This window comes from Hibiscus syriacus, unplaced genomic scaffold (assembly GCF_006381635.1).
Source record: "Hibiscus syriacus cultivar Baekdansim isolate YM2019G1 unplaced genomic scaffold, ASM638163v2 tig00110467_pilon, whole genome shotgun sequence".
Lineage (NCBI taxonomy): Eukaryota > Viridiplantae > Streptophyta > Magnoliopsida > Malvales > Malvaceae > Hibiscus > Hibiscus syriacus.
Genome location: NW_024062749.1, coordinates 666,771 through 694,475, shown reverse-complemented (window position 1 = coordinate 694,475; position 27,705 = coordinate 666,771). Strand labels below are relative to the sequence as shown.

The following is a 27,705-nucleotide window of genomic DNA, read 5'->3' as shown; positions in this document are numbered from 1 at the left end:
CAAGCATCAATGGAGAGTCGAGCGGTGTGGGTAGGAAGTTCCTGGGATCAAGTGCCACCTTCACAACAATTTTCAGCAGAAGAAACGGGAGCAAGTGGTCCACAGTATGATCATCTTCAATATGATTAATCTCGTGACAATTTCGGTGTGTAATTTGAGTCGATGACGTCAATGATGACATCAAATACATTGAATACTCCATCGTTTTCACCCGAAGGTGGAAATCAAAGTAGTGGAGTAATGTTTAGTACACCGAAACCGCAAGAAGGTGAAAATAACGAAGGTGGGCGACCAAGACAAAATCGACGAACACCACGTCATTACTATTCTACCACTCCTCGACATCGGTAAGAATTGCGTAAATATAAGTAATAAATTTATTTATTTAAGTTTTTGTACTTGACATTTAATTGTATAAAAAATTCATATCAATAATATATATGCATTCACCCTTAAAAATGTTTAAAATTTGTTATTGATTTTAGTGTAGTTTATAAAATTTAAGGATAACTCACACCTGATTTTCAATATTTTATTTTTTAAAAATTTTTAAAAAAATTACCGAAGCGGCGTAGCAAACGACTCGTTGAGAGGGAAGAAAAAATTAAAATTTTAGTATAGAAATTGAGAAGAATAAGACGAAGAAAGAAAGATACGAAAGTTTATGTATGAAGTTTTCTTCATTATTAAGTAATTATTGGATGAAGTAAACTTATTTAGTAATATTTGGTAATTATATAAGATTTGAAGTGAAAATTTGAAGTAATGATGCTCAACTAAAAAAAACTCAAACATAGTAGAAAGAGTACAAGTTTTTTTTATAAAAAAACATACAAACTAAAAACCTAGTGAAAGACAGTTAAAAGAGTAAAAGTAAAAAAATAACATAATATTTTTAATGCATATTTTAGCGTCCAACTCGATATTTTGGAAGATGAGGACAATGTTTTTTGTTATGACATTCACCTCTACAGTGGCCACAAAGTTTGGGTAGACCTGGGTCTCTTTGAGGATAATTCATATTAGTATGAATTCAACTAGATTCAGGTCAACCCCATAACTTCCTACATAATTGAGGATTTGACAACCATTCTTTAGAAATTGTTCATGTAGGCCAAGGGAAAAACTAAGGAGTGTAAATGTTATCTCTTGATCCTTTAAAAGAAAGAACAAATTAGTGAATTTGTTAGAAAATCCTAAGTGAGAAACTTAGGGAGTGGATGTAGACTTGGTTGATAAGTCAAACCACTTTAAATCATTATGCCAAATTTTTCTATCTTTTGCTCTTCTTACTCCCTAATCAAATTATTATATATTCACCCCTTTGCAACTCTTTCAGTTGTTCAAATTGAGCCTCTTCAAATCCTAACAATAGGGAACATCATACTGATGGGCTCGTATGACTTAAACACAACACCAATATCAGTTTGTAGAATTTCTCCATTATAATGGACAACTGTAAAGAATTTGTTGCTCATTGTTTGAAATGTATTTGGTTAGATGAAAGGATTGTGTTGTGTAAGAGATTGAAGATGAAAGGAGTGTATTGTGTAATAGATGAAAGGAGTGTGTTATGTAAGAGATTGAAGATGATGTACACTATTTTAAGAGATGAAATTTTTTTTACCCATTGGAACTCATCACACCGGCGTGACGAGTTCTATTGAATTTTAAAAAAATTTGTCCGTTCAACAACGGTCACCCTAACGGTCCAAAACTTCAAATTTATACCCGTTAGAACTCATCACACCGGTGTGACGAGTTTCCTATCCATTAAAATCTTATATTTTCTTTTACAATTTTTTAAAAAAAATCCAAAACAAATATTTTTTTATTAGCACTTAATAAATATTAAATATATTCGGGCTGTGGGACTCACGTCCCGCTACCCATTAAAAAAATGTATCCCATGAAATTCGTCACGACGGTATGACGAACTTCATATCCACTATAACATTTGTCGTAGATCTCAAAATAAAAATCAGTATGTCCTATTGGGCTAAATAAATGACCTGCTTGGTTTATATGCCCAATTCCACCTCTTATAGATATTAAAATAAAAATCTTATTTATGGTAATTTTTTAATGATTCCATAAACTTATACACAAGCTTATGCTATTTGTACCAGATAGGGATGTATATGATGAGATGGATTGGATGAAATTTTTGATCCATTTAAATATTTTATTCTTTCATTTGTTGTTTGTATCTATATTTAATCAGTTGATTAGAAGACTTTTACTTAAAAGAAGGATCAATTTGAAATTATCCAAAAAAAAGGATCAATTTGAATTGTGTGGGTCGATGCATATATTTTAACAAACAGATCGATTAGTAGCTCACAAAGTAGTAGTATTGGATAAAGTTTTATGGGGTAAGTTGATTTGACACTTAGATCAAATCTCTAAAAATTTAGTCATAACTTCAATAGCGGTATTAGATAGGTTCAAACAAAAAACAAACTTCTCTTTTACGGGTCGAATATTGATAGTGTATGCAATTTGTGTTTGAGGGAACAAAGAAACGCGTCGTCACTTGTTCTTTGAATGTGCGTATTCTGTACAGGTTTGAATGAATGTTTTGAAAGCTTATCCTTTGTCAAGACTTGTTATACTTATGCGTTGGAATCAGGAGTTGTGTTGGGCATGTCGCAGATTGAAAACATAAAATCATACTTTTTGTTGTATTTAAATTGGCTTGAAATTATTACATTATTATGATTTGAGAAGAAAAGATCAAAGGCAATTTCAAAGGTTATAAACGCCAGGAATAGAGTTGATGAAGCAGTCGAAGGAGGTGAAACTGAAACTCATGGACATGTAGAAGAAGAAAGGAAGTCAATTTAGACGAATCTTTTGTATAGAATGAACGTTAAACATATAAAAATTTAATATACATTCAATGTGGATGTTGATTATAATATTCGCATAATATAGTATACTTTAAATACTTGATCTCAAATCCATAAATTATTAGTTTCTACATAATAGCATTCAATATACACAACACTAATGACTAGGGCGGGTAATATTGTAGTTGTACAACCCAAAAGTCTTAACAGAGTGAGACAAATCTCCAATGGCCTTCCGGAATTACAAATAACCCCTTACTATTTTCCATTATCTCAGTGCCGTTTCTGTCAAACTGAAAATAACAAAAATTCTGTCCAAAAGCACTCCAGATTCAACATTCCTCTCCCCTCCCTCTCTTTCTTAAATCACGGCGCCATCACCGTCACCGGCAAAAGAAATGCAGGCAATGAGGTCGCGCCGCAAAGTGGCTCCAGCAGCCGCAGATGGCGTAGATTCCGGAGACAATTGGAACAACTACTCCTTTCCTCGGCCATCTGTAACGGCGAGGACCTTGGTCCTTTTGTTCGCAAAGTGTTCGCTTCTGGAAGGCCTGAAACCCTCCTTCACCACCTCCGTCACTCGCTCGTTCTAAGGAATCGGAAATCGAAGAAGTTTGTAAATCTCACTACCAAGATTTCATCCTGGCCGTCGATGATCTACGATCTCTTCTGTCCGACGTTGATTCTCTCAAATCCGCCCTCGCCGACTCCAACTCAAGGCTCCAATCAGTCGGCGGTCATCTCCTTTCTTTCCTTGACTCCTTAGTCGTAGCTCAAAATATTCCAAAGAACGTAAATTCGGCTCTGCAATCGCTTACATTGTGTATTAAGTTGATGGAACTTTGCTCAAGAGCAAATCTTCACCTCTCAAACGGCAGTTTCTACATGGCATATAAATGTTTAGATTTGATCGAAAACGAGTTCCAAGATAAAACGCTATCATCTACTTTAAAAAGGATGCTGGAGAGCAAGATTCCAGAGATTCGATCTCATATGGAGCGCAAGATCAGCAAAGAGTTCGACGATTGGCTCGTGGATATTCGCGTGGTGAAGCGCAATTTAGGCTAATTAGCAATTGGACAAGCCTCGGCTGCCCGTCAGCGAGAAGAAGATCTGAGAATCAAACAAAGGCAAGCCGAAGAACAGAGCGGACTCAGCTTGAGAGGTTGCGTTTACGCTTTAGAAGAAGATGATGAAGAAGGTGGAGTTGGAGGAGACGAGAATGACAGTTATAGTAACGGTAAAAACGACTTGTTTGGATTTGATTTGACACCTCTTTATAGAGCTTATCATATTCATCAAACTTTAGGACTCGAATATCGATTTAAGCAGTATTACTTTGAGAATAGAAAGCTTCAATTAACGTCTGATTTTCAAGTATCTTCTATGACTCCGTTCCTTGAATCTCATCAAACATTTTTTGCTCAAATTGCGGGGTTCTTTATAATAGAAGATCGCATTTTAAGGACAGGCGGGGGTTTGGTTTCCAAAATGGAGGTTGAGAATTTGTGGGAGACTGCAGTTGGTAAAATGTGCTCGGTCTTAAAGGATCAGTTTTTTAGGATGCAAACTGCTAATCACTTGTTACTGATTAAGGATTATGTGAGTTTGTTAGTAGTTACTTTGCGTAGTTATGGGCATATGGCTACCCTGTTGATACATTGCTTAATGTTTTGAGTAAGCATAGGGATAAGTACCATGAGCTGTTATTATCTGATTGTCGGAAGCAGATTGCAGAGGCTCTTGCTGATGATAAATTTGAGCAGATTTTGATGAAGAAGGAATATGAGTACTCGATGAATGTGCTGTCTTTCCAATTACAAACGTCAGATATTGTTCCAGCATTTCCTTATGTTGCGCCATTTTCATCTACTGTGCCTGATTGTTGCCGGATTGTGAGATTTTTTATCGCGGATTCTGTTAGTTTTATGTCTTATGGTTGGCAGTTGGATTTCTATGATGTTGTAAAGAAATATTTGGACCGGCTTTTGGGTGAGGTTTTGGATGAGGCTCTTTTGAAGCTGATTAGTTCATCTGTCCGAGGAGTTTCCCAGGCAATGCAGGTTGCGGCAAATATGGCTGTTTTGGAGCGAGCTTGTGATTTCTTCTTTCGTCATGCTGCACAGCTTTCAGGCATTCCTTTGAGAATGGCAGAAAGGGGTAGGAAACAGTTTCCTCTTAACAATGCCCGTGATGCTGCAGAAGAGACGTTGTCTGGAATGCTCAAAAGAAAAGTTGATGGTTTCATGACTTTGATTGAGAATGTGAACTGGACGACTGACGAAGCTTCACAGGGTGGTAATGAATATGTAAATGAGAATATATTTGGAAAATTTGGTTTCTACTGCTCAACAGATATTGCCTCCTCAAATTCTTAAAAGAGTTTTACAAGATGTTCTTTCTCACAGATCAGAGAAGATTGTTGGGGCTTTACTCGGAGATTCAGTGAAGAGGTTTAACGCAAATGCTAAAATGGGGATTGATGTAGATATTCGGTTGTTAGAATCTTTTGCGGATAACCTATCTCCTGCCCTTTCCGAAGGGGATGCAAATCAATTGAAAAGTGCACTTGCAGAGTCAAGGAAGTTGATCAATTTGCTTTTGAGCAATCAGCCAGAGAATTTTCTGAACCCAGTAATTAGAGACAGGAGCTACAATGCCCTGGACTACAGGAAAGTTGTGACAATTTCAGAGAAGTTACGGGATTCATCAGATCGGCTATTCGGAACCTTGGGAGCTGGGGTGCCAGGCAGAATCCAAAAAAGAAATCTTTGGATGCATTGCTAAAAAGACTCAAGGATGTGAGCTGACTTGTCAAGGAGATGTATATATGTCTATATTTTGTTTTGCCTTTTACCCTTCACCTTAGTTGATTGCAATTGCCGTTATATGTTACTCGTTAGTAGTTCCTTGCTAGCACTTGATCGAAGGCACAGCAGTTTTTTTTTTCATTATTTTATTTGTCTGGCTGCATTAAATTAATCGATTTGAATTGACATTTTTGTTGTATTAAATCCTTTTTGGCCATGACCATGATTGAATTTGTTCGTAGAATTGCATTAAGACCCTTTGCTATATGCCTGTAAGTAAAAATCCATTCGTTGCTTAGTTTCTTGAATATTTTTGTCAATTGATATGCTAGCCAATAGGATTTGGAAATGCTTGATCTATTTGTACCATTCAAAGTGCACGGTTGAATCGTTACATACAATGATGAATACATCGGGCACATTGTATACGCATACATATAATACAGGCATTTAGATATATGTTTTTGTGTGCATTCGTCATGACTCGTATAATTTCCCTACTGATTTTTTTCCGAGTCTCCATGGTGTCATTCTTCGGCTATAGTTGAGACTTCGCTTGCTCCTCTCTCCCCTGCAGGTGCGGCATATATGTTATAATGTGATGTAAATATCTGATTATGCATTTACCATGTGGGACTTGAACTGAAAATGGTCATGCCATGTGGGAATTGGTCTAGCAAAGGCATGATCAAGATGCAGACATGAATGCTAATGAAAAACATTGCAAATTGGAGAGGGTTCAACTAATCTAGGAAAAGAAAATAAGCAAATGGCTCACCAGAGATGTTCTTTTCGAAGCTCTTTCTGCTAAGTGGGAGCAGGGTTTGAAGAACGCTCCAAAAGTCTCTGTCCATTTCTCCAGTTTCGAACATATATAGTTTGGTCCAATGGTATCAGCCCAGAAAATGATTCCCCCCCTTAAAGACAATTCATCATTAATATTGAAATCAGGAACTAAGCATTCAACTATCAGAAAGAGAAAAAAATAAAAGTGGGGCACAAACCTATATTCTGGGAACCCCATGCCGGTAACAGAAGCAACATCGAGATCTGATGCCTTGATAACAACTTTCTCCTCGAGAAGGCGGCATGCCTCATTGACAACAGGGAAGATGATCATTTCAACTATCTCTTCATCGGACAATTTCATCAACTGTTAACAAATTGGAAGCCATCAAATATGCATGCATACATGAAAAGACGAGGAATGGGTAGGGAGAATCTTTCGAGTTAGAAATCCGTAAACTCATTCAGAGAAAAAGCAATATAGCATTTAAAACAGCTACTTCATTCCTACTTGTTGTATAGTCCAGCATGGAACCTGAGAAATATAACCGAACTGTAAGAAATTCACATGGACGAAAATCAGGGAAATGTAAATAACCTCATAATCAACACCAAAACTGGAGATGCTCCTTGCCTTGTTGACATACTTTATAATATCAGGGTTAGAGGTAAACTTGGCCTCCCTGTCATAGATGTAGAAACCCTTTTTCGTAGTTTCACCTGAAACAGGAGACAGTGACGTACATGTTAGAACTATAAGCCTTGATAAATAGAAAGAGAAGAAATAGAACACCTAAGATAGATTTAGTGGGTCCTTTCTGGCTGATTACTGTGCCGAAAGAGACTGTCATTTATTTGGGGTTGACATCATACCTGATTGATTGGCCTCTTGCATGACTGAAGTCAGCTTCGACTCATTGAATCTCTCTCCAAAGTTATTTCTGAATTGGACCTTCATTTCAGTTAAAACCTCGAAACCGACAAAATCGATCATTCTGCATCAAAACAGAAAGTTTAGACCCAACGGGATGGATACTACATAATTTTTTGGCCAAGATGTTAAAATCAGAAAGAGAATAACTGTTCAGATTGTTGGGATACTTAAACCAACACACTCCGTTCTTGCAGGACCAAATGATTCTTAGCATTGAGTAAACCAGAATTAGGTACAATTCTTTGCACATTTAAAAGTACCTAAATGGCCCAGTTGTCATTCCAAATGCTTCAGCTGCTTGGTCAATCTGATAGAGATCAACTCCATGTTCAACAAGCATCATAGCTGCTTGTGAATAAGGAAAGAACATCCGGTTCATTGCAAACCCAGTGGAATTGTGGACTACTACCGGGATTTTCTTCATCTTCTTTCCAATAGCTAGCAAGTCAACAATGACTTGAGGAGATGTTTTTTCTGTTGCAACTATCTCCAGGATCGGCACGGAATGAGCTTGACTGCATCAAAAGCAAACATCAATGCGAGGCCAGAAACTAAAACCAAAAGAAGAACAAACCAAACCCACCTGAAAAAATGAGTCCCGACGAAACGGTTTTGCAATTTCATCCTTTCACTGATTGAATTCAAGTTTATCTTGAAAGAACTGCTCGCAAGTATGCATAGTGGTGGGCAATAACTTTCAAGCTCAGCAAAAATTCTCTGCTTTAAAGAAATATTTTCACCAACAGCCTGCTTAAAACACAAAAGGGAAAAAAGAAGTCAGGTTCTTTGACAACCTCAAATCTCAATGTAATACTATAAGAGAAAGCTAATGGCAGTAAATCATTCGCACAATAAAAGAGACATAAATTTACGTGAAAAAAACCCTAAAAAGGAAAAATCACAAGCAAATGAAGAAAATTTTCACTAATTTAGAAAAAGAAGAATACAACTTTGTCTCGGGTCACCAAAACTAACACTAAAAATATAGTTATTATTGTTCTTAATTTATCTTTCTCTTGCTTTTCTTTGACAACCTCACAGCACCAAGTATTTCCTTGTTTCATGTTATCCTTCTTGCATAACTTTTCTAACAAGGAACTTATCTCTTTGCACTTTTCCATGAATTTTAGACATATATCCCTTCTATATGGAGAAAATTTACAGGCCTTCAACTGTATTTTTTGGTGACAAATCCGGGACAGGCAGGAGTGGCCAAAACGAGATAGCCATTGATGGTAAGCATACAAGGTGAATATAATTGACCATGCAAACCTCAATTGTAATTTAGCATTTCAATTATAACTTATAAAGGCAAGAACTAGAAGCTTAGAGGAATTGGGGTGTATGTTTTATTTTGGGGGGAGGGAGAGAAACATTAGCAGTGGTTCACCGTAAAAACCAAACCTCGATGACCATATCCACTTCACTAAAACCTTCATAGCGGAGAACACCTTTACAAAGAGAGAGGGTTTTATCAAGCTTTCCTTCTTCCAGTTTGCCATTGTTGACATGATCTTGCAAATTTACTGGAGGGAAAACAGAAAAAAAGAATGAGGCAGGTTATGATAGCAGAAAAAGTTCGACTACAAGAGCCTGTGTGAGAGGAAAATAGCAGAAAATAAAAGAAGGGATGGGGGTGGGGTGGGGTGTGGAAATCATTCACCTAAACAAATGTTTATTTTCACCTTTCACTCTTTCAATTCCAGTCAGCAGGGCCTTTTCATCCATTTCTTTCAAAATCACCGAGTATTTACTAAGAATGAGTGCCGTTGTTATGGAAGAACCCATTATTCCTCCACCAACAACAGCAAATGTATTCACTTTCCTTGGTGTTAAACCCAGATCAGTTATACCAGGCACCTGTTTATCAATTTAGACAAAGGACATGTTTTCGATGAGTGATAAGAATGACATGGCAAGGTAAAATCTCAAAATATCAAGAAAACTAGAAACACCATAGACTAGTAAAGATAGAAGCATCAATTTAGCTACAACGGTAGAGCTTCAATCGTATTCTTTAATCTCAAGGATATATATGTTCATATCAATTACTTGTTTGGGTTGACACACAATCTATGCAATTTCAAACTAATCTGGACATTATGATAAGCATTGAGATATCACTACAAATTTATATTATTTGCTTTTGTTTGACTTGCAAAGAAGTATATGCTTATACCAACTACTCCTACTGGTATTGAATTAGTGCTACTATGACTGCATACCTTGGAAGTTCTCTGCCGCGCAAAGAAGAAGTAGACCAAACTCCTACAAGTGTCAGATTGTCGAAGTTCATTTAATGCCTCCGATTCCTATAAAAATCAGCATGCCATCTTGTACAGAAATAAAGTTTTCTGCAATACAAACCAAAAACTGACCATAAAAAATACCTTCCAAAGTGCAGTTCTTGGACCACGAATTAATCCTTCTTCAATGACATCAATGCAAACCAATGGATGTTTGAGATTTGGCGATTGTTTTCTGGACTTAACTCTGGCATGCTCAAGCATCATCTTAGCCTCTGTTAGGGGCACTAATCGATCTGCTCTGTAAAGACTAACAATCCACGGCCTTTTATGCGCTAAAATGTCTTTAGCCCAGTGACAAGCAACGGTAACCAATTCATCTACTGAAGATATCGCATCCACGAGACCCATGCCTCGTGCATCGTTTCCATTCACTAATTTTGACATCTGGAGGGAGAGAAAGAAGAGAGCACTTATGAATCCTAGTAGCTAAAATAAAACAAAAGAAGGAAAAACACATGCTTGCATCATCGTGCGTTAAGAAAATTAGCCATAATTTCTTCCTATAGAGCACGCAAAAGGAGTGATCATACCAAGATCATTTCAAGAGCCTTGCGAAGACCTACAAGGCGTGGCAGACGCTGTGTCCCTGAAGTAAGACAGTAGTGTAAGACTGCAAAGGTAAGAAGTAGAGGGAAATCGTTCCTTTCTCCTTTTTGTTAAGGAGATAATTATACTGCTCAATAGTCTTCCATAAAGCAGCTGGGAAATTAAATGATAACAATATACACCCAAATAAGCACAGCCTTACCACCCAGTCCCGGTAGAATTCCATATCGAATCTCGGGCAGGCCCAATACTGCTGAAGAGGTTGATATCCGTGCGTGGCAAGCCTGAGAAGGTATCAGGTAAATTATCAGAACTTTGATGAATAAAAACACGGAAAGATTTGTATCAATCATTCAAAATATACCAATGCAATCTCCAATCCCCCACCTAAAGCAGGGCCATCTATAGCAGCTACTAAGGGCTTTCTGGCAGCTAAGAAAGCAACACATAAAATTATCTTAACAAAAGATCAGAAGAAAAAACAGATAGAAGATAATAAATTATTTTATACACAGGCTCTGTAAAATATAGTTTGCGCTACCTCATCTATTTTAATGTTAAACCCTAAACTCTAACCTCTAAATCGTAAATAGGAAAAATGACATTAAAATGGATTGTGTAAACTAAATTTTACGGCCTGTGTATCAAATAATTTTCCTAATAAAATATACAAAACTATACAAATATACCCTCTAAAATGTCTGTGACAAAATCTATTGACCAAAATCCAAGCTTCCCATGCTTTCCTGTGATATGCAGATTTAGATTGAGTAAAACATATTATACGTATACTACAAGAATCAGTTCAAATTGCATAGTAGGATGATACGTATACTACTAGAATCAGTTCAAATTGAATAGTAGGATGATTCGGATTAACCCTTTTTCCCAAAAGCTGTGACATCAAAACCTCCTGAGAACTTCCCATTTGAACCTGTTTTAGTGACAAATGATGAATATCATCTCCGAAGGCAATAATACACAACTATCTTAAGTCTCCGTTTACCTGTAATTACTATTGCTTTCACATCATCCCTTTGAAGAGCCTGCTCAGTGTTCTCCTTTAGGCTAAGCATCACTGGGGAAAAGAAGAAAAAATATCAACAGAAAAGTTATAGTCCGTTAATGAAACAATTAAAGCTTAAAAATTTAGAAATGGGGTAGAAAGCAACCATCGACGGAGAGCAAATTAAGAGGTGGGTTGTTGATGGTGATGATAGCCACGCCATCAGCTCCAATTTCCAGATAAGTTTTTCCCTCCATTCTTCCACTCAGCCTCTCGGTTTTGAGATTCACGGTCATGGTCTTTACTGAGTTTAATCCGCCATGGCGTTCACTGTCTATGTTATTTTCCCTATTGGGTTGAACACGTCTGCTTGAAAAACAAATTTCGGTTTGGAATGTTTATTTTACTCCATTAAAACTTGAATCGAAATCTTAAAAATGTTTTAAGGTGTGATTTGATTCGCTGGAATGTTTACGAGGGAATTGAAATCTGGGAAGGAATTGAAATCTGTGAAGGAATTGAAATCTGTGAAGGAATTGAAATCTGTGAAACAATTGAAATCTGTGAAAGAATTGAAATCTGTGAAAGAATTGGAATATGTCAATAATTAGAATCTAATTCTATATTCTGTTTGGTTCACAGACATGTCAGATGAATTTGATTTCAGTAATGTAAAATGACAGAATTACCCTTCTTATTTTTTTGCTTTATTTTAATTTGTTTTACAACTTACATATAGTAATATATTATAAAAAAATTAAAAAATATTAAATTTTCATTTTATTGATTGATTATTCATTTCAATAAATTATAAAAATCATACTAATAAACATCATAAGTTAAAATCATCACAATCAAAATATGTTAATAAGTTACCAAAAAATAAAATAATATTTCGATACATTTCAATCGGAGTATGTTAATTACTTTCAAAAAAATATACCAAAAATTATTTTTATTCAATATATGAATTAGAAACCCGACACGACACAAAATAATAAAAAAATTATTTTTATTCAATAAAAACATTGACTTGATTGAAAAAAATTATATATAGAGGGGTATTATTATAATTATTCTTAAATATATAAGGTAAAATTATATATATTTTTTATGGTCGGTCCCATTTTTTACCCTAAACCCGACCCGACCCGAATATCACACTTAAAAAAACCCGACCCGAATATCACACTTAAAAAACTCGACCCGACTCGACCCGAATATCACACTTAAAAAACCCGACCCGATCAAAATAAAATTTCACCCGACCCGACCCGAATATATGAATTAGAAATCTGATCCGACCCGAAATAATAAAAAAATATTTTTATTCAATAAAAACAGTGACTTAATTGAAAAAATATATAGAGAGAGGGGTATTATTGTAATTATTCCTAGATATATAAGGTAAAATTATATATATTTTCGGGTCAGGTATTTTTCACCCTAAACCTGAACTCGACCCGACTCAAATATCACACTTAAAAAAACCGATAGACCCAACCAAAATAAAGTTTCACCCGACCCGACCCGAATATATGAATTAGAAACCCGACTCGATCCGAAATAATAAAAAAATATTTTTATTCAATATATAAATAAATTACCAAAAGATTGATGAGGGTAGTATGGTCAAATTTCAATTCCCTCCAACAAAGGAATTGAATTTCATCCATTCTTGGATGGAATTCACTTTCCCTCGTTTGATGGAAAGTTGAAGCCATGAGAAATTCCAATTTCCTTAGAAAACTTGAATCAAATATGAGAAAGTAGTGGAATTGGATTCCAATTCCCCTCAATTCCAAGGGATTCCATCCAACCAAACGCCACCTAAGGGTAAAGTATATAACTAGTCACCAAATTTTTAGGACGTTTGTATTTTGATCACCTAACTTTTGAAACTTACAATACAATTATCAAACTTTTAGTTCGTTTTCAGTAAGGTCATTATCGTTACCCTGTTAGTTTTTGCTAACGTGACACCTAACCCCATCAACCCCCGTTAACCCCCTTATTCTTTTTCCTTTTCTTCTTCTTCTTCTTCTTCACTCATACCTCTGGTCACCCCAACTCCGGTCAACGGTGGCTCATATCACCATTGCCACCGACATCATCTCCTGACCACACCCTGGCCCTCTATTCATACTCATCATCTATCATTCATCCTAAATCATGAGAAGACCGTTCGAACACCCATCCCCTATTTCTGTCGTCAATTGCTGGTAACCGTCACCGCTAATACTAGTAGGAGCGTCGCCCCATTCCAACCAGAATCCTGCTAACCACTCACCAAGACTCACCTCTTTTCGCCATGGAAAGGGCCCTGAATCTCGTTTGAAAACCCCAACTCCCCTTTTTTGTTTTCATTGATTTTTGGTCGATTGGGCCATCCGTTCACAATGTCGCCGCCACCGTTGGAGTCCTCATACCATTCCAACTAAAACCCAGTCAGTCATGCCTCCTTGTCGTTGTCCCTCCTCTGTCCGTCTTTGGTTAAGAGGAAGAAGAAGGGGGTTAACGAGGGGTTGACGGGGTTTAGGTGCCACTTCAGCAAAAACTAACTGGAGGTAATGGAAGAGGCCTTATTGAAAACAAACAAAAAATTTAATGATTGTATTACAAGTTTCAAAAGTTAGGTGACTAAAATGCAATCCCTCTAAAAGTTTGGGGACTATTTACTTTATTGGTTGATACGTAAAACTAAAATAAAAAGGGTAAAACTACTCTAATATCATTAAATTTTAAAGTTTGTATTGATTTTATCCTTAAATTGTATAACATTTTTATTTTGAAACTGAATTTTGATTTTAGTTTTAATGTAATCACTAGATCATTAAATATTAATAATGTAATATTATGTTCGGTTTTTTAGTGAAAACTTTAAAACGTTTCATTTTCACAGATCGACCTTGAAATCTTGACCAAGTTCGGCCTAATAACAAGCAAATCCACTAAGAAGAGAGCTCGATAATTATGGATTGTCTGCATATATTTTTCTCATCATTTTTAGAAATTAATACGGGCGGTTGTCTTTTATGTTATTGAAACCATTTTTTGAAAAATTATTGTCTCAATATGTATTATCTTGAATAACGAGCTAAAAGGCAGCAAATCATTAAACAGGAGGTGAAAACAATGAAGTCTATCACAGACATCATTGTATTCATCGTCTGTTTTTTCATCTGTCTCTCCGTCGTCGTCCCTTTATTAGATGCTATTAAGTTTAACCCTTCATTAGATCCTAAAAACCCTAACGACGCTAATTACTTCGTGTGAATCTGTAATCAAACGATAAAACTATGGTGCATTTCCGGAGTTCCTTGTGCGGAATCGTCGGAAATAAGCCGGCCGATGACGTTATTGTATGTATACTTATCTAAATATAAGGGTTTAACATTTTTATATAAGTTCTTATTTAGTTTAATTATAAAAATATAAAATATTAAAAACATGTTTGGACATCATCGTATAATTACATAAAAATATAATTATTGTTTTAATAATTATTTAGACATGTTTGAACATGGAGTTGCATTGCTTCTGTTTGATTTTCCTTGTCTGAAAAATAAAAACGTGTTGCGTTAGAACTGTCTCAAGATAATAAACCACCTCTCATTTATATGTCATTTGCCTTGGAGGTGGTGGAATCTTTGAAGAGATCATTCCAATAGTTTGCTCATGTAGAAAAGATACATTATGGATGATTGTCTCGTAAAAGCATGATTAAAAAGACATGAATTACTCAATGTTTGATGGTAATGGTAAGCTTTAAGGAGTTGATGCTTTTGGTGGTTTAGATTTGTGTTGTAATATGCAAGTATGGTTACAATGTATTGATGAAGTTGTTTAGTTTATTATCCTATTGATTTGTACTCTTTTCCTCCAATTAGAATAAGGGAAACTCTTGACGGACTCATAATTCAGGTTAAACACTTTTATAATTAAATGAATAAAATTGAATTTGTCGGACAAAAAACATCTTAATTTCTTATAGCATATGTGACTGTACAAATTATAATTACATAATTATATAAGTTTAAACTTTAAATAACATTATTTATTATAAAAATTTAACTTTAATTCTTATTAATATTTTATAAATATTTAAGTATTTAATAATAAAATTATTAAGAAAAATATGTTATAAATATATATAAAATATGTACTACAAAATCATAACATATACAGGAGCTTTAAAAAATTCAAATTTAGTTTAATGCAAGAATAAATGCCTAAATTATAATTTAGGGTTTTAAGATTTTTTCCATTGAAAATAGGTGTTTAATGTTGTGTCTAACGTTTTCTCTGTTATATTTTTAGGTGCATGCCTAGTACGACCGTTAAAAAAATTCTTTAAGTGACACTTGTCATGTTTATATTTCGACGTAATACAAAAAATAAGTGTCCAAACTATACCCTAAGTTAACTTTAGGTGTCTAAAGAATTTTTCGTTAAAAATAGATGTCTAACATTTCCAATGTTACACTTTTTAATGACACCTAAAATAACACACGTGTCACTTAACAAATTTTTTTAATGACAAATACTACATAGGCACCTGAAAGTGTAACAGAGAAAACATTATGTACCTGTTTTTAACGAAAACTTCTTCATGCACTTGAAAGTGTAACAGAGAAAATATTATGCACCTATTTTTTAACGAAAACTTCTTTAGGCACCTAAAATTAACTTAGCGCATAATTTAGGCATTTTTTTTACATTAAACCTGTAAAATTTTGTATTAAACTTTTGATATTATTTATTTTTATCTGAATCATTAAATTATATTTAACAACGTGATGATAGGATGTTTTCTTCTGTCTTGTGTAAAAAATCGTCACTATTCTAATTGTTGTTGTTAATCAATCATCACTATTCGTAACAAAATTAATACAAAATGTGAGCATTCTTTCCTCCTACCCGATTGGTTTTCACAAAATTATTTGAGCATTAACTATTTTCTTAATACTGTATCGTGTAAGGTCTCAACACATTATTTTAGAGTTGGAACTTGCAAGGGAAGTAGCAGAATACAGGGGCCAAGAATCAGAATTTCTTAATTAAGTCATAAATGTGCATGCTAATCTCTTCTGGGTTTTCTTGGTTGATGAAGTGGGCTGCTCCTTCCATGACGACTACTTCCTGTAGAAAAGGCACGTCTTTCTTGAATCCACCGTCGTGTATGTATTCCTTTACACCAGGGATGTGGTAGGTAATGCCCTGGTCGCCTACGATGAATTTAACCGGTACCTTGATCGGTAATCCAGTCCAAGGTGCCGTAAGTTCCCAGTTCCTGCAGCGAACAAAATTGAATTAGCTTGGCTATACAAATGACATTCCTTCAATAACTTAGCATGCTAGATTCAACGACCTACCGGTCCATAGATCAATAATAGTTCAGACCTCCGGTGAATCCAGTCCGGTTGAATTTGTTGGCAAAGTAATTGATGTCGTGTTAGGAACACCAGGAGGGCAGGGGAGGGGGATCAGGCCACCCTCTCAATCCAGTTTCTTTAGATATACGAAATGGGCGTGGATCACGAGAGGTAAAAAACAACTTAAAAAGCTTTTCAGTGCCCAATTGAGCTAAGTCGTCTTCAATCTCCCCAAGTTCCTAGAGCGTAAAGTAGTATTATAAACAGTCAAAGTAAAATCAAAGAATCAAAACAACTAATGTAAGTGTTGCCTGAATCAATTACCTGGAATCTGCAGACATAGTATCGTCGCCAAACAAAGCCCTGAGCTCTTCCACGGGCTTCACCATAGGGTTCCTTGGCTGATACGCAACTCTAAGGTTCACCAAAGCCTTGACTCTATCAGGCCTGAACTGGCAAAACGATTAAGCAATCAGTGCGCCCCAATCATGTCCCACCAAATACACACGCTCGACACCAAGCACGTCGAGGAGGTCCACGAGATCCCTCACGACATGGAAATTGGTGTATGAAGCCTCCGAAGCGGGGGTGTCAGTGTCACCGTATCCACGAAAATCGGGATCCACACAACGGTACCCAAGAGATGACAGTGAAAGGAGCTGGTGGCGCCATGAGTACCAAAGCTCGGAAAACCGTGCAGGAAGAGGATACCTGGGCCTGAACCAATCGATGCCACGTGCATGTTTATGCCGTTGGTGGTCACCGTGGTTTGCTCTATCTTCTCCATTTTCGCAGAATCGTCAGTGTTGGGGAATACTAGTACAATACTGCCTTCTAAAGTGGAGCCTTATAATATTTTTTGAAGTAATTTCCAAGAAAACAGTTACTTCTGTCATAAAAACAATTGAAATTGCAAATTTCAGACGGCTAGATTCCTTTTATGACCGGACAATGCTCGTAATTCACGGATCATTCTTAGGAAATAAAGTTGGGGAGAAAGCATATATGGACAATGCTCGTAATTCACGGATCATTCTTAGGAAATAAAGTTGGGGAGAAAGCATATATGGTATTGCTTATAGAATATGCAATGACATCAATCGCCCTTCTTTGAGTGATCATATCAACTCCCTTGCACGCATTGATTTAGCTAAAATTTTATATAGTATTGCTTGTAGAACGTGGATATATAGGATAAGATATTGAATACATTGTAATAAAAGTTGTTAAACTAACCTTTTTATTATATTTTGAATTTTTTAACTATTTAAATATATTTTTTAACATATATTTTTTGAGTGATTAAAGATAAGATTCGTACATTTATTGTAGTTTTCATCTGGTTCGAATCGTAATTGTGCTCGTGTTAATGCTAACACTTACACGTGTTTTCGACATGTAACATACATTTACTTATTTTTATATAAAATTCGTATAATTTTCTCTTCGATTTTTATATTTTTCAATTTAGTCCTCTTATATAACGTTTCAACCTTACAATGGCGTGTAGGGTAATTGTACGTTCTGTTAGACACGTGTTTTGAAAGATGCAGTTGATGTAAATGATCATTCCACAAGTGAATTTCACACTAAAAATATGGCTGAATTTTTAAGATAATGCACTCGGAAAAAATAATTCTTCGAATAATGTTGTGTAGAAATTATTTTGTGGAATAGGATGAATGCTACAGAGTGTCCCGAAGTCGCGTTGCCATCCTGGCCGAGGCCCCTTGAAGACGCATTGGTGTCGACACGTTTTTGCCAACCCTCGAAGAAGCATGGAAAGCCATGCGTAGCCGAGGAAGTCGTATGGTCGGCAAAGTCGCATGCGTCTCCTTCTCACGTGGCCGACAAAGTCGCATGGCATGTCACTCACGTAGGTGCAGTCAGGTAGGTAGTTGGTATTCGAATGATAAAAGCTTAACCCATACCCTGTAATAACAAGTTGAACATAAAAAAAATCTTTCAACCATATATATGTAAGAATGAAATCGGGGTATTGATTGAAGAGCATTTGCAGCATCATTGTGGTTGCATCATGAGGAAGATTCTGAATAAACAGAATGTTATTTGGTGGCGCGGGAGCTTCTGGAACAATTGGTCTAGCACCCAGGTAGGGTAATTGTGATAGCTGCAGCATTTTGGAGGAAAAGGAGAGATTAATGAGAAATATATACTTTCTTAACATTCTCCTTTTTCTTGATATGTAACTGATACTAATTTCAAAGTAAAAAGTATAACTAGAACCTCAAACAAATAACCATGTTTTTCATTCGATTACAACTCAGAAGTATCCAATTTTCAACTGTTAGTGTTGTGCACCATCACCAGTCTCATAGAGTATACGAGTCTCATAGAGTATAATGATATAGAATGGTCAAGTTCACTAGCATCCAAGATTCATCAGAGCAAACAAATAGGCCAGAAGTTTTCAACACAGCAAAGCAAAGAAAATTCCCATGTAGCTGAATAAAGATGCTCTTGCAGCAACCAAATCCAGCAGCTCAAAAGTTATAAATGTGGACAAAAGACTGAAATATATAACCTTCTAAATAATCCATACTAACAGCATAATCAAAGTTGATTTCAACCAGGGTTCATATAGAGAGAGAAAAGTGGTCGATCGATAATAAGACACTATATTCATATCACTTACAGGAGGTGTTGCACCCGCATAACCTGGATTCAAACCTGCTGCTGCTTGATTAGGATCAAGTTGCTCTTTCCGTTTCTTCCCTCCTACATCGAGACAACATATACAAATCTCAAGAGAAGAACATGAAAGAGAACTATACAACATATAAAAAGGTATGCTACAGTTTAGAATAAGCAACACGTCAGAGAGAGAGAGAGAGAGAGAGAACACATGCTTAGTACTGAAAGTCTAAAATATAAGCATCGTCAGTTTTACTTCTCCAAAACCTTGATTCTTATCAAAGATACAACAAAGTCTAAAATATAAGCATCTAAATGCATATTCTGAAAAAATTCAACCATAATATCTCAATGGTCTGCTGTGAAAAGCTCTAACAAGGATTTTAATAAACTCAAGCTTCCAGATCCAAGAAATAGTAGAGGAAAGAACTGATTACCAACAACAAAAACAGCAGCGATACTGATCGAACCAAACCATATACAACAAGAAAAAGTTAGTTGCTCAACTTTTAGCATTTTCAACTGAATATAAGGGGCAATGCAGAACGTACCCTTTTCTTCATGCCTCTTTCGCTTCTCTCGGGGTACAAAAGTGCCATCTGCTTTTGCTATTACATCTGATTTAGTCTTTGCATATTGTATTCTCTGTAAACATTTAAGCATTGCTTTTGTTAGTTAGTAATATTAGCAGCAAATACTATGCCCCTTATGCAGATAGAGAACATGGTCGATATTTCAAATATCCAGAAAATCCGCCTATATCTTCATAATATACTTCCTATTATTCAGAAACAAGGAAAAACAATTTTGACATATTAAAAGCGGAGCTCGGAAACTTGTTGCACTCTCCATCAATGACAGAAACAAGAAACCAATTGCAAAAATACATATACCATCTCCTTGTCATAAAAGGGAAAGCCCTGCATTCGCCTAAGAGCATTGGTAGCGGAGCTAACATCCTCGAAAATAACCCAAGCTTGACCTTTGTGTTTCAGCGTCTTGAATGCTAACACATCCAGTATCTTTCCGAATTGTGAGAACACAGCGTGCAACGACTTCTTCAACTCTGCAATCATCACTCGAGAAAAAAAAAAAGAAATCAAGGAAAAGAAAAAGGATGTAAGCGTTTTTTTAAGGGGGGATTTGGAGAGTTGAAATACGTACGGTCGATTTTGATCTTCTCATTGAGATTGTTGATGTATAAAGTCATATTCGGAGGAATTTCTTCTCCCTGACCCTGACTTACATCCGCCATTGTTTCCCCTGGCTCTGGCTCTAAGCTAAAGCAAAAAAGAGGTGACAGGGATGAGGAGGATGATGTTTAAAATTCAGGGTTTATTTTTCTCCTGGGGGTGGTTGCCCTAATCGGATGCAGAACAGTCGATAGGGAAGGCCGGTAAGGTTGAGATTTCGACGCAGATATTGGTTAGGTATTGGTCATCTTTGGGCCCTAAAATTAAATTAAAAGGGTTTGCTAGGTCCATTTGAATTCCATAAGATTTTTAACTAAATAAACCCCAACACGAAAGGTCGTACGTGTCGATCTTAATCCGATAACATTCAAGTTTAAAAGAATTAGAGACTGAAAAATTAGAATTTGATATAACTCAAGCCTAAGATATATTCTACTAAAACTCGAGTCTATAATAAAACCTATATGATAATATGTATACTATCTATTAAATGTTTGACTGAATTAGGATCACCCGTTAACCGACTCTCAATTCAATTATAATTATTTAAATATTTTTTCTCAACGATCATTATATTATTGTAATAATATATTTCATTTTTATATAGTATTTTAAATAGTACACGATTAAATATTTAATTCTCAATGATTAAATATTATATTACTAATTTGTGTAATTCTATATTACTCCATCTATATTTTAGTGGTATGTTTTACCGTCTCAAATTGAATCAGATTAGAAAACTTTTATAATTTTGAGAGGGAGACAAACTTCTAAAATTCTATGAGAACAAAAATAAATTATCAATAAACAATGTAAAGAAATAATTTAAATATATGATAATTTAAAAAATTTAATGGCAGACTGTCTTTATCCACTCCCTTCACTCATCCCTGGAAGAAAAGAAGAGATAACCCAAATCGCGGCAAGAATAGAAAAGGCCAAGTCGACAATGCATTTGATCATCCGAACGTAAATAATGGAGTGAAAAAAAATATAAGCAGAACGTAAATAAGAAAAAATAATCAATGTCATTGAAGAATCATTATCTTAAAAATAATTTCGTCTTGACCGTGTAATCACGGGTAAATATCGTCCCCAAGGGTAACAAATAAATTTCAATATATGTAAACATATCAAACAGTGTTTCAATGCTTCTGAAACAGTAAAAAATGGATCGGACATTTAATGTTTCCGCAACAGTGAGAAATGGTTCAGACAAAGTTGAAATATCTTCTTAATGAAGAGAAGAGACAGCCTAGTTCAATGGATAAGAACTGGAACTTCAAGGAAGGTTTTATCACAAATTACAATGATGTGATATTTGTCCTGTTCTATTTGAGTCTGAGATGATAACATCTAGCAATGAGTTAGTCTAAAATCTGTCAAACATTTATCTTTCAGCCCCAAGACCTTATCAACTAACCCATTTCTAGAATTTTCCTACATCTTGGTAGAACAAATATCAATTTATCAATAGCTTCAGCATTTCAAGATTGTTGAAAATTACAGTGCTGTGATCCCTAAAAGCTACATGCGTCATAAACTAGAGTAAGAACTTCAGACATCATCTCCAATTTACTGAATACATAAGACATTCTCAATTAGTCATGTTGCAATCAAAGAAACTTAAAAGTTAAGCTCAATTACCTTCCAAGGCAAACCCTGAGCCTTAATCCAGGTCTAAATGTCCTTACAAGTGCATTTTAAACATTATAAAGATTGCCTGTTATCAGCTAATATAAAATAATCCAGTCAAACTAGTCGACAGTTTTAATCACTTCAAACGACCAGATATGGCACGTCGTCATAGAATTTCAATTGAAGATACATCAAGCAACAAAACTACTGGAATTTAGAACTTATAATTCCATGTTTTGAATCGAACATGCTTTAACAATCAAGTAATCAGGGCAATCACGATGTATGCAGATTGCAGAGCACAATATGACAAGTACTAGTCAGGATATGCAGATTTATATGAAAAAAAAAATATTAGCCACTGAAAAACCTACAATATGCAAATTAATGATTTTTTTTCCTTATTGAAATCCTTGGAGTTCTCTGCTAAGCCTTATGGGTACCTGCAGACCGAGTAACAATGATCCTGCCTGTAGAACCATACCGTGGGAGTTGCATACATCTCAACCTAGCACTTGAGTTATTGTAAGGCATTTCGCTAATGACAATACGATTCAAACATGATTGAAATCTTCACTTGTATATAATTCCTGCCGGAAACATTCTGTATTTTTCTACACCTACAACTAATGTCCAATTACTACCTCCTACTTTACCTTCAGCGATACTCACTAGTCACTACTCTCGTGTCTGCTCTAGTCCTCCTTTATACCCGTTCGACCTGTGTTTAACTCAACAGTCACTTAATAGTGATAGACTAATGAGTTATTGAGTTGTACTGAATTTGTTAATATTAGTTGAGTTGTTAAGTAATCTGTTAGTTGGTTATTAGTTTGGGTCGTTCACTCCTTCATACACTCTCATCATCGCCGATCATCTTCTTTGGCAACTATGCCTCCATTCTCACAAATGGCGATATAAATTTGCAGTTCCACTATCATATACAAGAGATAATCTTGCAAAGCATAGCCTTCTATTAACACCCAAACTAACATTCAGTGTCCCCCACGGCAATATAACAAGATAGAAACATGTCCCAAGGCTTAGCATTCTTACAATTTAACTCATGGTTTTAAAAGAAAAGATGAACTATATGTCAAAGTCCCATCGCATAGTTGATAAACCCTAAACCCTAATCCAAGCACTTAAAGCACTACCAACCATATAATATGAAACAAACACACACACGAGAGTTTGAATTCTAAACACAGAAGGAGTTAAACATCTACAAATTTCAATATATAACCAAAACCCCATTTCAATTCAACCCAAGATGAAAACTTAACATTCAATGACTTAAACATTTTCTCCCTAGAAATTCCTCTAAATTGAAGCTAAAGAAGACTTAACTCTAAGCTTGCTTACTTTCCCATTAACGCAATCCAGTCCACATCCACACTGCGGACACTCATAAAAATTATTAATTGGAAAACTTGCAGAGGCAATCCCTACCGAGAAATCCAGCTCATCGTCATCTCTAATAACCTCCACGATGTCGAGCCATAGAAAAAAGACCTTGACGCTGATCCCAGAAAGGTCTTCGAGCTTGTTATTGGATATGATTCCGCTGATTGTCGATTTGTATTTGAGTTGGTAAGATCCTTCCAACGAGAAACTACACGTACCGTTTAAATAGGCATGGAATCGACCCGTGGATTCGTCTAAATCGTACTTCACGACCCCTTTGGGGAGAAGACCGACGGGGAAGTTGTAGGCTTGAAGGACTTCGTAGGCTGACGGTGAGGGGGAATGACGATGCGAGAGGCGATTGGATGGGAAGGAAGAGGAGGAAGAGCGTTATGGGAATAGCGGAGGTGAGATTGAGAGCCATTTGTTTCTTCCTCCCTGTTTTGTTAGTCCTTTTTTCGTGTATATGGAAAATGGTTAAACTTTTTAAGCTGTTTTCAAAAGGAAATCTTGTGTTTCCTTCTGGGGACGAAGAAGATGAGCAGGGAAATGGGGTAAGGGCAGCCTGGCAGGTGGGTGCTTTGACTGGTTGTGAGTTTGGAGAGCAGGCTATGGCAAATAGCTTTCAAGTTGAAAATAGTGGTTGGTGGATGCGGTGGGTGGTACTGGTAGAGAGTCTGTTCATCGATGCTTATAGAGGCGGAATTAGTGAAATATTGTTAGTGGGCCGATTATTTAGCCCAATAAGGTAATTTTATTTTTATTTTGGGATCTACGGTAAAAGCTACAGTGTAGTTGGAACTCTTCAAGTCAGACTGATGAGTTATGTAAGATATAATTTTTTAATGGGTCGTGAGAAGTGAGTTTTTGGGAATGAATATATTTAATATATTTTTAGGGATTTGTCACGCGGACGTGACGAGTCCTATTAAAAATTAATTTTTTGGAATTTTAAAAAATATCGTAAAAATATATATATTATTTTAATGGATAAGAAATTCATTACGTCGAGGTGACGAGTTCCAACGGGTCAAAAAATTGAATTTTTCGATCGTTGGTGAACGGGTAAATTTTTTTAAATCCAATGGAACTCGTCACGCCGGTGTGATGAGTTTCACATGCTATTTTCAATTTGAAAAAACTAGCCGTTTATAACCGTTGGATAGAGTAGTATAAATAGATGTTTGAGTTTGATTGATTTTTCACTTGAATCAAACATTTATTGAGAGTAAAAACTTTTTTGTTGAAGATTTTGTGTTGAAATGTCCTCAAGTGAAGAAATGTTATGTCTTTATAATATTCATATTTCGTTAACCGAGTTGATTACGGTAAATTTAATTTAATTTATTTTATTTTATTTTACTTTTGAAAAAATATAATATTAATAATAATTATTTATATAATTTTATTAATTAATTTATTTTTCAAATTGTATCAAGAAGAACGAGGTATTTGTCATCGAGGAATGACGAATGAAGAGCCACATCAGCGAATTATGATATATCTTCAAAAATTCGGATTATATCCATCGACGTTTCTTCGTGATTTTAAGGTGATGACGACACTGATATCGACGTTGATTGAGCGTTGGAGGCCCGAAACACATACATTTCATTTTCCTTCTGGTGAAGTGACGATAACATTAAAAGATGTGTATCAATTTGGCGTTTCGATTAATGGTATACCATTGGTGCTTCGCAACAATTATGCGCAATATGCATTTATTTATAATTTATTGGGAAATGAGGCTCTAACTGATGTCATTGATGAGATGCGAATACGAATGACGTGGTTAGAAAGAGAATTTAGAGTATATGGACAATCAACGGAGCAAGAGGTGAAATATGCAGCTCGAGCATATCTTATGGCATTGATTGGAGGGATCTTGTTACTGGATAAATCGGACAATTTGATGCACCCCCAATATCTTTCAATATTGAAGGATTTCCTTGTATGTCTCCAATATAGTTTAGGTTCTGCAATTTTGACTTTTTGTATCGTGAACTTTACAAAGACGACCATAGTGGTTAGTGGAAAAAAGCGGATGTAACTGGTTGTTTAGTTTTACTCCAGTCATGACGTGGTATCGTCTTCTGTTTTTGTCGCCTATTATATCTGCTTTTATAAAGTTTCCTCTTGCTGCAAGGCAAATTCATATATTTATAGTTTTGATATTTTGAAATATTTATTTAAATATTTTGAAAATGACAATAAATAATGTAGTTGTTATTTTTTTGTTTAGATGGCGACACTGAATAACCAATACAAAGTTGTCGAGTGCAACCAGTAGATATCCGGATGAAGATCGAAATAGCTGGTAGATATACGGTAAATATTAATAATTTTTGCATTAACATTGAAATTTGTAATATTAATTCTTTAATTATACTAACATAATACTTTTGATAGTTTAATTGGTTGTCGTATTGTGAGTCGGAGATCCAACGGTGTCTACCGCCATTTTCTTTGAAGGAGCGGAGACATGGTGTGCCGTAACACCATTGCTCCATTTTACAATTGTTGAGATCCATGCCGCCGATAGAATTTTGGGACAATTTGGGTTTCACCAACCGATGGAAATGTCCATATATAACATAGACAATTTCCATAAAATATATGCGCGTGAGAAGCGTACAGAAGATTGGCCGAGGAAGCATGTTATATTCATACAACAATGGCATGATAGGCATTTACATTTGCTTAATCGTTCCTCTCGTAACTATTTTCCGGCAGGACAATCGTTTAATTGTTTAGAAAACAGTTACGACTTTTATTTTTGGAAATGGGATGATTTGAAATAAACTGAAGAGAGTCGCCATCGACCTTTGGGTTAGGTAGGTCGAATACCTAAAAATGTCTTTTAAAAATAATTTTAAGAAAAAAAATCATTTTTAAGACAAAAGCTAGTCTGCGTTTACCAAAGATTAGGTTAAAACAGATTCGGGAATCGGTTATGCGTAGGGAAGAATTAACACCCCCACAGCGCCCAAAATTGGTACTGTGTCGCTTAATTAATATCTTTGCAATGAAATTTATAAATTCAAATTTAATTTAATTTTTGATCCCCAACAAAATAACAACATACAAATTTCACCATAAAAAAACAGACCGAATAAGTTAAAATTATCCAGCCTTTAGAAAGATAAAAAATATTCGATTATTTAAAAATATCGAGACCAGATCTTAAATAGTTATAACAACATTTTCTCGATAAATTTAAATAGCCCAACATTTTTTCTTCTATTACCAAATTTTAAAGTGATGAATTAATATTTTAGGTACCACTAATGGGATACACTTTTATTTTAAATTCGTTAAAAGCGGATCTCGAATAAGTTAAGACAACCTACTTAAAACGATTTTAAATTAAAAGGGTATTAACCTTAATTCAATTATGTAATAATATCGAGTTATGCAAACGAGGATAACATACAAAATTAATAAATAAAAATAATCATCGAATTAACAAATAATATACAAAATTATCCGACAAATATGACCTTTTAATATAGAAAATTATGTACATGTAAAAAATGCATTATATATTAAAATAATATAAAATTTATTACTTAAAAAAACAAAACTAAACCTACTTCCAGTAACCTAATTTAATGGATTCACATGTAATCATTCCACTCACCCCACGTGTATTCATCCAAGGCTAAACACTGCCATTTTACCCAACTAACTTAAAGCCTAAATTAAGTTAAATTTGACTTATAGCATACAACCCTTGGCTAAAAACATCAGCGCCGCTCTCTTTAATTTTTTTTTTGTTCCTCAATAGACTGAGATCCCAAACCCTATCTCATTTTTCTCTCCGTTTTGCTCTCTAATCACTAAATTGAGACCTAGAATCAATAAACTAAGAACATAGTCTTCCTAAAACTCTCGTCGCTTTGATCCTAACACTGATGAAGAAGGTCTATGGGTAAGAATCTACTCTCCTAGATCCAAACCGAAACAAGAGAATAATATGAAACGCTTTTGGAAACCTAAGAACGCGACCCCGACTTTGCTTTATACACGGTGTGAAATCTTATAGCAGGTAAAATTTGATTTGCCTTTCTGATTTGATTCAGATTTTTATTTACTGGCCAACCTAAATTCTTTTTTCTTAAACATGGAATCCGAAAGACGACCAAACAGAGTTAACAAGACCCCATATGATTTCGCACGACCCAGGTAAAT

At 35.4% G+C, this 27,705-nt stretch overlaps 3 protein-coding genes and 2 pseudogenes across 3 annotated transcripts; 2 read left to right on the top strand and 3 right to left on the bottom strand.

The window, feature by feature from the left end:
* Positions 1–3,129: 3,129 nt before the first annotated feature.
* Positions 3,130–5,909, top strand: LOC120127269 (annotated as a pseudogene).
* Positions 5,910–6,003: 94 nt separating this feature from the next.
* LOC120127451 (glyoxysomal fatty acid beta-oxidation multifunctional protein MFP-a-like) lies at positions 6,004–11,594 on the bottom strand. The gene is made up of 18 exons (XM_039145368.1): positions 11,410–11,594; positions 11,244–11,315; positions 11,118–11,171; positions 10,927–10,983; positions 10,602–10,669; positions 10,440–10,521; positions 10,222–10,277; positions 9,773–10,075; positions 9,608–9,694; positions 9,068–9,242; positions 8,787–8,908; positions 7,966–8,129; positions 7,643–7,897; positions 7,322–7,443; positions 7,047–7,168; positions 6,667–6,815; positions 6,441–6,579; positions 6,004–6,233 (listed from the first exon to the last, which is right to left on the bottom strand). Exons 1-18 carry the CDS (start codon positions 11,537–11,539, stop codon positions 6,201–6,203), a joined length of 2,190 nt encoding a protein of 729 aa, XP_039001299.1. The 5' UTR covers positions 11,540–11,594; the 3' UTR covers positions 6,004–6,200.
* Positions 11,595–16,157: 4,563 nt separating this feature from the next.
* LOC120127257 lies at positions 16,158–17,553 on the bottom strand (annotated as a pseudogene).
* A 618-nt stretch (positions 17,554–18,171) lies between these two features.
* On the bottom strand, positions 18,172–20,599 carry LOC120127282 (U1 small nuclear ribonucleoprotein A-like). Its single transcript, XM_039145225.1, has 5 exons — positions 20,438–20,599; positions 20,167–20,339; positions 19,825–19,918; positions 19,275–19,357; positions 18,172–18,749 (listed from the first exon to the last, which is right to left on the bottom strand). Exons 1-5 carry the CDS (start codon positions 20,526–20,528, stop codon positions 18,228–18,230), a joined length of 963 nt encoding a protein of 320 aa, XP_039001156.1. The 5' UTR covers positions 20,529–20,599; the 3' UTR covers positions 18,172–18,227.
* Positions 20,600–24,979: 4,380 nt separating this feature from the next.
* On the top strand, positions 24,980–25,564 carry LOC120127311 (protein MAINTENANCE OF MERISTEMS-like). Its single transcript, XM_039145239.1, has one exon. It carries the CDS (start codon positions 24,980–24,982, stop codon positions 25,562–25,564), a length of 585 nt encoding a protein of 194 aa, XP_039001170.1.
* Positions 25,565–27,705: the final 2,141 nt, after the last annotated feature.